The sequence below is a fragment of the Penicillium macrosclerotiorum genome (assembly GCF_028827735.1).
Source record: "Penicillium macrosclerotiorum strain IBT 26536 chromosome Unknown utg000003l_segment0_segment0, whole genome shotgun sequence".
Lineage (NCBI taxonomy): Eukaryota > Fungi > Ascomycota > Eurotiomycetes > Eurotiales > Aspergillaceae > Penicillium > Penicillium macrosclerotiorum.
The window spans coordinates 481,378-493,423 of record NW_026643083.1 but is presented as its reverse complement, the minus strand read 5'-3'; the positions used below and the strand labels follow the sequence as shown (position 1 = coordinate 493,423).

The following is a 12,046-nucleotide window of genomic DNA, read 5'->3' as shown; positions in this document are numbered from 1 at the left end:
AGACCGTATAGTCACTACCGAGTCTGTCCAGGCGTTTCAGATGCAGCAGCCCCGATTATTCATAGTATGAGCTCCACCAGGAGCGATGAATGGATGGATCAGAAAACCAGCGAGCAGAATCGAGCCACTACCGAGTGAAAGACGGTCGTCGAGAGGAATGCAAGCGAGTTTCTTCATTCCCGCTGAGGTTGAGTTGCGGAACCCGTGACCCTGAAACAGAAAAAAGCCTCTTCGCGGCCGCACTGCCAGTTCCTCCGTCCTTTTCCACCCCCATCCAACTTCTCCTCTTTCTTCTTCCCTCTCCTCCCCCATCCCCTCCCCTTTCTTCTTTTCTTTGGGTTCTGGGCCTTGGCTTGTTGTGTTTGACACACTATTGCCTCCTGGTCCCTGACTTTCCTTCGTTCGGATCCCCCTCCTAATATTAGCGATCTTCCGCCAAACCCATCCCGGAGCCTTTGCAGTCGGTCTCCCCAATCTCCTAAAAGTCGAGGTGCAGCCACTGGCCTGGTCTGTGCCCTCCCAACTGTTGTCGCCTGGAGTCGAGATTTGGGCCTCAGTCCTTTCTGGCATCCGTGAATCTCCCTGCCTGCATCCTTCAGTCAGGTTTTTTTGCTTCTATCTTGTTACGCAAACTCAGCAGGTGCTGCAGGTGTTTTGCAGTAATTTTCCATCCCCCACTGTATTTACTATTCACCTTTCATCCATCCCCCGGTGAGCCATGGCCAGCCACATCATCGGAAACCGCAACAGCACTCCGGAGGCAGCTCCGAATTCCACCTTGCGCCCTCCTTCGTCTGCCCGCAACCTCGGATCACACCAGCTGCGAGCCTCAGCCGACATGTCGGGGTTTCCCTCGCCACTATCCTCCCGCAGCATGCGTCCGTCCTCGGAGGTTTTTTTCAACCATCAAGCCCAGGGACAGAACACAACGGAGGATGCTCTGGATCGCGCCGCTCAGCAATGGCTGGCAGACATTGATCAGTACGAGACAACTCTGGAAGAGATGGCAGCCGCCACTCTTGATCAGGACTTCAAGGATGAACTCAGTGCCATCGAGCAGTGGTTTCGAGTTCTGAGTGAAGCGGAGCGGACGGCTGCATTGTATGCACTGTTGCAGCAGACCACTCAGGTACAGATCCGATTCTTCATCCAAGTGCTGCAGCAGATGTCTCAGAGCCATCCAATGTCCGGGCTTCTTTCGCCAGCAAATTTTGGGGAAAAAGGTAAGACTTCCTACTAGTCACCCGTTGCTTTTTGGATTGCTTTCATTTGTTTCCTGCTACAGCAAACAACTAATCTTATACTTTCAATTAGATGCCATGTCTAGCCGCTTGAGCGATGCAATGTCGAAAGTCAACTTGGACACCTCCCGGAGCTCGTTGGGCCGGCCCCCACCATCACCCGGTGCGAAGCGCAACTCGGGACTCGATTCCTCTACAATTAATGCGATGTTCCCCGATGCTGCGGCTGCGATTGCAAAGAAGAAGGCAGAGTTCACTCAGCAGACTGGCAACGCCCCTCCATCAAACCGGAACAGCGCGGTCTTTGGAGATCGTACCTCATTTGTTGCACCAACCATCTCCGGCCCCGACAACTCCGACAACCTGGGCAATCCCCCGGCATCACCATGGGCTCGCGGCGGTCTTTCAGATGCCCAGCCTCCAATTGCCCGTCCAAAGTCTTCGTCGGGTCATCAACCCATGGGTCAATTTAGCCAAACTTCGGGCATGCGTTCGCCTCTTCCCCAGACGGCCACAATTCCTGCCCCGGACGTCGAACCTCCACTGCTCTCTCCGTACAACTTGGGTAACCACAGCTGGGCCTCGATGACCAACACCCCAATGACTGCCACCTTCGGTCAGCAGCAAAACAATGGACAGAATTCGCAGGCCGACATGGTTGCCAATGCGACCGCGATGAAGCTGGCAGCTCTGTCCACTGTTAACAACCGTATTGCTCTAGATGACGCGCGCAAATATCGTCGTGCTCGTTCCAACGATGGCCAAGGGAAGAACTCGAGTGCCAACCCTACCCTTTCTCAAGGACTGGCAAGCCCAGGCCTGCACGGGTCTATGGCCAGTCAACTCCTCAATGCCCAGCAGCTGGCCGCGTTGCAGGCCCAGCAGCAGGCTGCCATGGCGGGCCGGCGCTCCCGTCCGACCTCTCCCGGCATTGCCATGCAGGGTGGTGGACTCGGTGCGATGGGCTTTACCTCGCCGCAAAACAATGGTTTCTTAGCCGCCTATGATCCGAACAACCCGCTAATGGGCAACGGACTAGGCTCACTGGGCATTGGGCAGTTTGGACTGGGTAGCGAAGGCTACCTGTCCGACCACTCAGAGGTTACCCGTGGTCGCTCCCCACGTGGTCGCCGCGGCAGCTCAAAGCCTCCGGAAGACCCCACTGACCCGGCCCTTCTGAAGGATATCCCCAGCTGGCTGCGATCCCTTCGGCTGCACAAGTACACCGACAATCTAAAAGATCTCCAGTGGACAGAGTTGGTTGAACTGGATGACAAGGCCCTGGAGGATCGTGGTGTCAACGCACTGGGTGCGCGCAACAAGATGCTCAAGGTGAGTTTGGTCAAATATCTATGCTTCTCCTCTTTGTTTGGTAGTAAAATGCTAATATTTACCTCGCTAGGTCTTTGAACAAGTCCGGGAAGCCCGTGCAGACGGCAAACTTGAGAATGTTGCATGATATCTGCAACAAAGCATAGCATAATAATCGGTCCAACTTTGCATACGACCGATTTGGTTGCCTAGCGATCTCATGAAACTGGCATCCGCATTCCATCTTGTGTGGTTGTTTTTTGTTTCTGCTTTTTTTTTCTTACTCTTCCTCTTTTTCTCTTTTTCTCTTTTTCTTTTCTTTCTGTTCTCTTCTCTCATTCGTTCTGTGATCTTCGGTTCACCCTAATACGATGGATGTGGGATTCGGCATGTATCAAACGCAGTGATGTCAAGAAACGGCTTCATGAGGAGGGAAAACTTCGGGCTACTGAACATTGAAAATGGCTGGGTCAATCGTAGATATGGACATGATCTGTGTTCGAGTCTTTTGATTTTTCCGAATGACCTACGGTAGTGTATATGAATGTTTTATGACCTTTGCTACTACAATTTCTGTTGAACGTACGCTTTACCTTCCTCTGTCCTATCCGTAGTTCTTGAGAAGCCCGCCTGGTCCGTGCACAGCTACGAACCCGCGCCTCTCAACCTCCGCCCCGACGCTGCCTCTTCTCTCCACGTCACGCATACACCTCAACTGCGGCGAGTTGGCTGCTTAAACCCGTCCTTATTAATCAGATAAGGCTAGAGACGGCATATCCTACGTTCGTTGCTCATCTTTTCCCAGCCCGCACCTCTTGAACACGCGACCCGCCACAACACCCTCAAGAGACAGCCAAGCCAGTAAACCCCAAAATCCGCCAATTCCATATCGCGCCTTCGATATGGCTCCAACAAAGCAGGAACTCTCGCTGCTGGTGAACCCCCTCGTTCCCGAGGCCGTGCAGCACAACTACCGGGTATGTATCATTCGCATTCGTCCTCAATAGCGACCTTCTCTCGCAAGCATGACCCTTCCCCCCGGCCTATGTGGCCAGAATGCGAGCAGCACTTCCAATTCCCTCATCATATCGCATACCTCCCTTGAAGGTTTTCTGCGCTCCTCGCCTAATCCCATCTATCTCTATAGGTCCTCTCCTCCCTCCACTCCCTAACGGCCTTCCTCCTCGGCCTCTCAGCTGGCGTGCTTGCTTTGCAATCCACTGCCGGCTTCGCCTTCTACTTCCTCGGCACCGTCCTTGTCTCGGGTCTTTTTCACTTGGTGCTACTCTACCGGTCCGGCGGTGCCGGCGCCGGAGCCTTCTTCCCTGGCAGCAATGGCGGCGAAATCGAGGGCCGCATTTCGATGGACCCGCGTAGCGGGGCCGTATCCATGCAGAAGGAGAATAAGGGCCTATTTGTTTTACGGAAGGGTGCGTGGAGAGATGTGTGGTTTGGCGGCGGTGTGATGAGCGAGGCGCTGAGTGGATTTGTGCTGGGGTGGGCTGGTGTTGGAGGTGTGTTGAGGTGATGGGTGGCTCGTCGTTTTGGTGGATGTCATTCGAGAAATTATCATATGCCAAGTCAATTGGATACAATGAGTCGAAGAGGGGTTGGCTGTGTATCATGTAATATTTTCAACAATTTCACGCTCCTAAAATAGATTCAGGTTCAAATTCACTCATGAATGATATCCGGAACATATAGAATTCTGGACCAGGTGGCCTCCGAACCCTATATATAGACTGGGAGCCATATTTCTACAATTTCCAGAAAGTAGATTATTTACAAATCAAAAGACCTGCCTGCAGAAAGAAGGAGACTCCAATATGCTTCACTGCATACGCCTACCTGCATCAAATCAGCTTCTTAATTCCGCTTGAGGGCTCCTCGTGTTGGCGGTCAGAATGAAAATATCCAAGTCTCGCTTCAAATATGAGATCGGTACATCACAGGTCTTCAGAAGTCCGGCATTGATGATATAGATTTTCTTGTGAAGATACCCTACGCTTATCGAGAATCATGTTTCGAGATTCTACAGGCAACTTACCCTGCTAACCCACCAGAAATAGAAGATTACGACTTTGAAATCCTATCCTTCACTCCAATCCCAGTGCAAGTTCTTCAAAGTACGGATAGGTCAGTGGGCATCCAAGACGTGAGCCAGGGAATTGATGAGTGACTGGTGGTTCAGGCCACCTGACCCTGGTATTGGGCCTTCTTCCTAAACGACGAGACTAATTCACCGGGATTTGGACTCGATTATCTCAACCTTTGGAGTGGTATACCAATTATAAGAGAGTGAACCATAATATTTAGATCGGCTGGGAATATATCCATTTAGAAAGGTTGAATCTTGGTCGTTCTTGATTTGTGCCGAGGACCATAAGTAGGAAAGGAAATACGTACCTGGCGTATATCATTGTAATTGGATGCCTCATTTGAGGCTGAAAAAAGCAAGTACTCATCTTATCGAACACCCCGCACACCTTGTTTCTCCTGGTCCACCATAACCAGCTTTTTCATCCAAAACACATTTTATTTTTGCTTCATTTCAAACCCCAAGGCTGCTAGTTATTGCCATGGCTGATCCGCTGTCGATCGCATCCGGTGTTGCTGGATTTCTCTCCCTGGGAATTCAAGTCACACAAACTTTAATTGATTTCTATTCTACCTACAAAGGCCAAAATGCCGATCTTGCAAAGATAACGCGAAACATCGAAAGTCTCCGGGCTATTTTTCAGTCTCTAGAAGCTGCAATTGAATTACGTCAATCCCAGGGTGTCGCGGATGATCTCTTGCAGGAGGTCGAGAAAGCCGCACAAAACTGTCAGAGAATTGTCAAAGAACTCCAGGACGAGTGCCAAAAGCTCCACGCCGATTTTACCTCAAAAGCTGGTCTGAAAGGTCGTGTCCAAATTGCTGGGCGCCGCGCCCTCTATCCCTTCCGAAGAAGCACAATACAGAAAATCGAAGAGGACATCGTCGAGATACGCGAGAATCTTTCGTTCGCACTAAGTGTCTTGCAATTTAAGACTCATAATCGAGCTGAACAAGAAATAGCAACTTTTAAATCTCTCCTTGAGCGAACCAAAGACCACCAAATATCTGCCACCATATGTTCATGGCTTATGGCTCCTGATCCATCCGTCAACCATAATGCTTTATATCAAAGACACCACCAAGATACTGGCCTATGGTTAATCAACAGTACTCGGTTCGATAATTGGATAAATGAAGAAAATTCTTTCCTCTGGATCAGCGGGTTTGCAGGATGTGGCAAATCTGTCATCTGTTCGACTGTCATCGAACATACTTCGAGGCTGATAAAGTACAGAGAAAAGGCTGCAATTGCATATTTTTACTTCTCTTTCAACGAAGTCTCAAAGCAAGACTCCCACGGCATGTTATGCTCGTTAATATTACAGCTTTCTATGCAGACTCAGGATGGTCCAAAAGAGCTCGAGCAACTCTACGAAACATCGAAGCTATTGACTCCCTCAATGGAATCGCTACTCCAAACCTTTGACAAGCTTCTTGCACATTTCCAAGATACATATATCGTGCTTGACGCACTGGATGAATCCCCTCAAGTTTGTAATAGAGAGGGTGTTCTGGGAGTGATCCAGGACATACGGAATTTGCCTAGTATTCATCTTTTAGTCACAAGCCGCGACCATCTTGACATTCGAAAATCGTTGAACCCTTCTCAAGCATCCTGCATTTTGATGAGGAACTCAGATAATGATAAAGATATCTCCAGTTTTCTGTCTTATCAGCTCAATAACGATGCAAAGCTCCAGAGGTGGAAGGAACGTCACAATGAGATCCAAGAAAAGCTCATAAGCAGTGCGCAAGGAGTGTAAGTTTCATCATTTTCTAGCAAGTTGACTCTCTTCTCATGACCTGTTTTAATTTTATGTAGTTTCCGTTATGTGGAGTGTCAGCTTAGATATCTCCGCAAAGCAGGTAACCGGATTCAGTTAGACAAATATTTAAACTCTATGCCTCGGGATCTTGAGGAAACCTATGAGCGAATACTTTGTGATATTGATGAAATGCACATGGATGATGTACGTCGTATATTGACTATTCTCTGTCTCACTACGCGGCCCCTTTCGATTGATGAGTTGAGCGAGGCACATGCGGTTGAACTCAATCACGAACAACCCTATCTTGATCGCGAAGGTCGATCCTATGAGCATGATGATCTTGTGGGTATCTGTCTGGGACTCGTGGAGACCGTGGAGACTGTGGAGACCACGATACCCAGTACTAGAAATAAATGTGTCTCGATCGTTCGTATCGCGCACTTTTCTATCCAGGAGTACCTTCAGTCAGAGCGCATCCAACAGCAGAAAGCGAGAACATTTGCGATTCGAAAAGAAACTTCAAGCGCGGACATGGCCAGCATCTGTCTTGTCCACCTCTTGGAGCCTGCATTATCAAATGCGTTGTCGGATAGGGAAATGAGAGAAAGTTTTCCACTCGCACACTTTGCCGCAGAAAATTGGCATCATTATTGGAAAAATTCTCAAGCAGGCCCAAAAACTGAGAAATTGTTGTTGAGGCTGTTCATCGAAGAGACCGATTCTTTCCAGACCGTAATCTGGTTATACAACTTCGATGAAAAGTTTGGATTTCTCAATTACTTGCCCTGGCGCCAGACAAAGGCCATACACTTGGAAATATACTATGCAGCGCTTTTGGGGCTCGGAACAATCTTCGAGAAAGTTCTTGAAGCTCACACCGCCACGAGAAGTCCATCAGATTTATTGAATACTGAAAGTAACTTTGTCTTTGGAAACGCTCTACAAGCCGCATCATTCCAAGGCAATATAGATATAGTACATTTACTACTCTCTTGGGGTGCTGATGTGAATGTCTGTGGTGGTCGATTTGGCACTGCCCTTCAAGCCGCATCAGACCAAGGCCACTTAGAGATAGTACAGTTACTACTCTCTCAAGGTGCTAATGTGAATATCTGTAGTGGTCGACTTGGCACTGCCCTTCAAGCTGCATCACTCCGAGACAATATAGAGATAGTACAGTTACTACTCTCTCGGGGAGCTGATGTGAATGTCTGTGGTCGATTTGGCACTGCCCTTCAAGCCGCATCACCCATGGCCATATGGAGATAGTGCAAGTACTCCTCGAATGGGGTGCCGATATTAATTCTGACGGCAGTGGGCACCACCCCACTCAATGCCCTTCAATCGGCATTATCCAAAGGCCGGACAGAAATTGTCCAAATGCTGCTCAACTGAGGTGCTCAAACTTCAGGTTCCCTCCCAAAAGATCAGGTCACATCAAAAACAGCCATCGAAGACACGAACTAGAATAGCATAACGTATGGACCGTGGAAATGCTAAATTCGTGTCAATATTTTGGAGCGGGTCGGAGGTCTGAATCTGAGTTTCGACTAGATGGAGGTGAGTCTGTTGGCATTCTCTTATTTTCTGGGCGTCTACAAGAAATGGAATAGAGGACTGAACATTGTGGATTAGGGCGAGATAGACCGCGAGACTGAATTAGTCTGAAGACCGTTTGGTTTGAATCCGCCCTATCAGACCAGACCCTTTCCCGATCTCAACGATATTGTGATTATAGATATTGGCCGCTGTGGTACATAAACTGCTAGCAAGACTTCTGGTGCAAATGTACTTCACCTCTGGTGTTCCAATTTAGTAGACATCAATATCAAGATCCCTATTTGGATGTGATTCCGGTGCTCTGTGTCCAGCAACCCCCTTTCCTAAACCCCCAGTTTACCTTCCTTCCACCATATTCAATGAATCTGGATGACCACGAAAAAGATATAATCTATGAAGACATGATAAAACTACCAAATGGGAACTTAATAAGATCGAGGTTTACGGGATAGTCGTAGGAAGTAGCTCCTGGGACTAAATCCTCAAACTAAGTTATTTCTAATAGTTTAAAAACACATAGAAGCTGCGAAGCTCGATGAGGTCAAGAGGGTGAAACAGAAAACCACGCGGTCTATAAATTCAAATTCAAGGGTATCCCTAGCAAGAATTCAAAGCGAAGCAACAAATATCCTATCAAATCCATATACAAGGATAGGTATATATGGCAATAGGTAAAGAATAGACAACAAAAACTATTCCATGTGGACTCCAAAGTCCACTCAAGTCCAAGATTTCAAAAAAATCCAAAAAAGTAACCCCCGCGCTTAAGTCCTTCCCAACAGGGAAATGAAAATAAAGACAGCACGTTGCGCCGGGGACAGATAAAGCGATTTGCCAGATATCAACGGTAAAGAAAAAAAAGATTAACAGGTCATATCCAGGCATATCGGTTGGACTCCAAACCAGGGACGGTCCATGATTGATGCAATAATATGCAATGCAGAAGAGGTATATGATAGAAAGAGTATGGGGGAGAGATAGGTATGTGAAAACGAGATTGTTTTGGAAGGATTAAAGTGGCGGTATCTCGTTGGACGAGTTCGCCACGGCACTCTGCAGCGCGCTGGTCAGATCGATGTGGAAGAATGGCCGGTTCATGCCCTGGACGAGCGCGACCTTGCGGCGCGATCGGTACGCCTTGCTGTCGGTCAGGTCGCGCTGCAGCTTGTCCTCGCGAATGACGTCGCCCTCTTCCGACGAGGTCTCGACGCCGCTGGTCTCGCGAGTCTCGGTAGCGCCGGTACTCTTGACCTCGGACTTCAGGCCGCTCTCGATGTCATGCTGGTGCAGCTGGTGCTCGCGCTCGTTGGTAACCATCTCGGCGTGGGCGGCGGCAGAGGCGCTGCCTTCAATCTCGGCCACGCTAAAGATAGGCTTCCAGCGGTGGAACCCTTCGTTGGAGTCGGGGGTGGGATAGCCGAAGCCAGCGGCGGCAAGTGCACGCTTGGCCCATCGGTTGTTGATGTGGGCAAAGTGCCACTGGACGGAACGGGGGGAGGCATAGAGGTCAAGCTGGTTGCGCACATCGATCAAAATTTGGATCGAGGTGGTATCCACGTTGTTGACGGAAGAGAAGTCCAGGATGACGGCTTGCAGGAGCGGGCGGGTATCTTCGGCTTCCTCCTGGCCCTTCTTGGGACCAGGGTCGTTCCAGGGGCGGTCGCCGGGGTTGCGAAAGGCGTGTGGGTTGGTGCGACGGGTGTTCTGGAAGATCGTCTGCACCAGGTAGTCCGTGTAATGGTTGGCGTTAGGGTAGTTAAAGCCCTCCGAGAAGCGGTAGATGAAGATACCGGGGTGAGGCTGCTCAATCTCGACGTCCGGGTTAGAGCCATCGGTGCGGTTGATAGGCAGGAAGATCGACCGATGCGCGTGGTCCTCGTCGTCGGAAGGAGTCTTGGTGGTGCCAAATGATCCATACTTGCCATCGCCGTCCAGCAGGTGGTCTCCCACAACGGAGTGAACGGTAACCCGGCCAAGGAAGTGGCCACGGGCCTTGGCCACACGGAACAGCAAAACAGCGAGGGAAACACAAATGGTGCAGTAAATGCCGTCTTCGATGGAGGTGAAGACAGTCACGAATACACCGATGAAGAAAATGACCGCATCAAGAGGGGCAACACGCCAAAACTGGTACACAGTGTTGGGCGGGGTGATCAGATCACCGACGGCGTGAATGATGACACCGGCAAGAGAGGCCTGGGGAATGTAGAAGAAGAGGGCGGGCAAGGCATAGATGGCCAGCAACACGACGACGGCGGTGATACAACCAGCCAGGGGGTGCGCACACCGGCCTTGGACTTGATCGCAGTGCGAGAGAAAGAGCCGGTAGCCGGATAAGCACCCAGGAAGGGACCCAGCAGGTTCGAGACACCGATCGCAACGAATTCTTGGGAGGGGTCGATAGTGTAGTTGTTGACACGACCGAAGGACTTGGAGATGGCGATGTGCTCGATCAGCAGCACGATCACAGCCGCGGGAATCTGACCGGCGAAGGCGCTGATAATCTTAGGATCCATCTTGGGCACCGCAGCGTTTTGGAAACCACGAGGCACATTGCCCAACAGAGAGAAGGCGGGATCGTCCTTACGATGCAGGTTGACCGCGGCACTGATCATAGTGTAGAACAGGATGACGAAGACGGTGCGCAGGGTGGACGCAAAGAACCAAATCTTAGCCTTGTGCGGGTATTTCTTAGCGCCATAGGTGCATGCGGAGCGGATGATATACAACATGGCTAATGCGGTGACACCCATAGCCGCATCTAGGCCGGCCGTTGGGAGATATTTGAGAGTATTGATGATGGTGAGGTAGGTCGCACCACGAGTGGAAAAGTCAGCCGTTTCGCCGAGCAGGGTCTTGACTTGACCCGAAGCAATGTTGAGCGCTGAGCCTGTCATGAAGGCCGAGATAGCCGGGAGTGGGATGAAATCGACAATGAAACCCAACCGGAGCAAGCCTAGGAAGCAGACGATGCCGCCCAGGATCACAGCGAGACAGGAGGCAACAACATGGCTTGGCACATCAGGATACTGGTCCTTGACCTGAAGCACGATATCGCCAGTCAAAGTGGACATGACAGCCACAGGCTGCAAGGAGAACTTCATTAGCCGGATATACTTTTTTTTTTTCGCCCAGAATGATTTATACTTTGGGGGACTTACTCCGATAGTGATATCCTTGGAAGTGGCAAAGAACCAATAGAGCAAGACACCCATGAACGAGGAGTACAGACCAAACTGCACCTCGAGCTTGGCCAGCTTGGCGTAAGCCATACCTTGGGGCACAACAACCGCACCCACAGTGATACCTGATTTCGACTGTCAGTAAAAAAAGGCTCTTTTTGTTTCTTCTTTCCCTCTCCCTCTCCCTCTCTTTATGTTTCCGGGTATCAGTTATACATACCGGCCACCAGGTCACCCATCAACCATTGCATATTATAACGCGTAATCCAGTTCAGGAAAGGGAAGAGACTGAGCAGATAGTTCAAGCACTGCTTGCCGGAGGGGGTGATCTCCCGCAAATATTCGATCGAGGTCGGTTCGGGCTCATTGTAGGAGTAGGTGTCGACGGTCCCAACCGAGAAGGTCGACTCGCCGCGAGTCACCGGATCGCTGGTGGCTCCCAGAGGATCTCTGTAGGCGACCTTGATTCCCAGGCCCCGAGCCAGAGAACTCCCCAGCTTGCGAGAACGTTCACCGCTCATGATGACGAAGAGACTCGAGACGAATCGAGCGTCTACTCAGGATGAGGAGGTAAGATCCCCGTGAGTTAGGTGGGGGAGTAGGTAGACGGAGGAGGAGATACCCGGGAAGGGAGGGCAAGGAGGGTGGGATGGGATCGGCTGTGGTTGAAAGCAGAAACAAGCCTTCCACGAGGTGGCGAGTGGTGCAGAATATAAAGATGAGGCAGGCCGAGACGATCACGCACTACCCATGGCGCGCAGGGACCCAAAAGCAGCAAACGGGGAGGTGTCAAAAAAAAAACGAAAGGGCCGGTCAAGACGAATCACAGACGCAGCGCGGCGAGCCCGAAGGATGCAGCAGAAGCAATAAGTCAAAGTCAATG

At 50.4% G+C, this 12,046-nt stretch overlaps 4 protein-coding genes across 4 annotated transcripts; 3 read left to right on the top strand and 1 right to left on the bottom strand.

Annotated features, from left to right (window-relative positions):
- Positions 1 to 718: 718 nt before the first annotated feature.
- On the top strand, positions 719 to 2,700 carry N7462_003067 (RNA-binding protein VTS1; the record flags this gene model as incomplete). Its single annotated transcript, XM_057074793.1, has 3 exons — positions 719 to 1,223; positions 1,315 to 2,573; positions 2,644 to 2,700. 3 exons carry the CDS (start codon positions 719 to 721, stop codon positions 2,698 to 2,700), a joined length of 1,821 nt encoding a protein of 606 aa, XP_056934298.1.
- A 754-nt stretch (positions 2,701 to 3,454) lies between these two features.
- N7462_003066 (EMC6 family protein) lies at positions 3,455 to 4,080 on the top strand (the record flags this gene model as incomplete). The annotated part of the gene is made up of 2 exons (XM_057074792.1): positions 3,455 to 3,529; positions 3,700 to 4,080. 2 exons carry the CDS (start codon positions 3,455 to 3,457, stop codon positions 4,078 to 4,080), a joined length of 456 nt encoding a protein of 151 aa, XP_056934297.1.
- A 1,051-nt stretch (positions 4,081 to 5,131) lies between these two features.
- N7462_003065 (NACHT nucleoside triphosphatase) lies at positions 5,132 to 7,690 on the top strand (the record flags this gene model as incomplete). Its single annotated transcript, XM_057074791.1, has 2 exons — positions 5,132 to 6,411; positions 6,475 to 7,690. The coding sequence occupies 2 exons, from the start codon at positions 5,132 to 5,134 to the stop codon at positions 7,688 to 7,690; spliced, it is 2,496 nt and encodes an 831-aa protein (XP_056934296.1).
- Positions 7,691 to 8,992: 1,302 nt separating this feature from the next.
- N7462_003064 (SLC26/SulP family anion transporter) lies at positions 8,993 to 11,684 on the bottom strand (the record flags this gene model as incomplete). The annotated part of the gene is made up of 4 exons (XM_057074790.1): positions 8,993 to 10,177; positions 10,249 to 11,067; positions 11,143 to 11,288; positions 11,384 to 11,684. The coding sequence occupies 4 exons, from the start codon at positions 11,682 to 11,684 to the stop codon at positions 8,993 to 8,995; spliced, it is 2,451 nt and encodes an 816-aa protein (XP_056934295.1).
- Between the last annotated feature and the right edge of the window lie 362 nt (positions 11,685 to 12,046).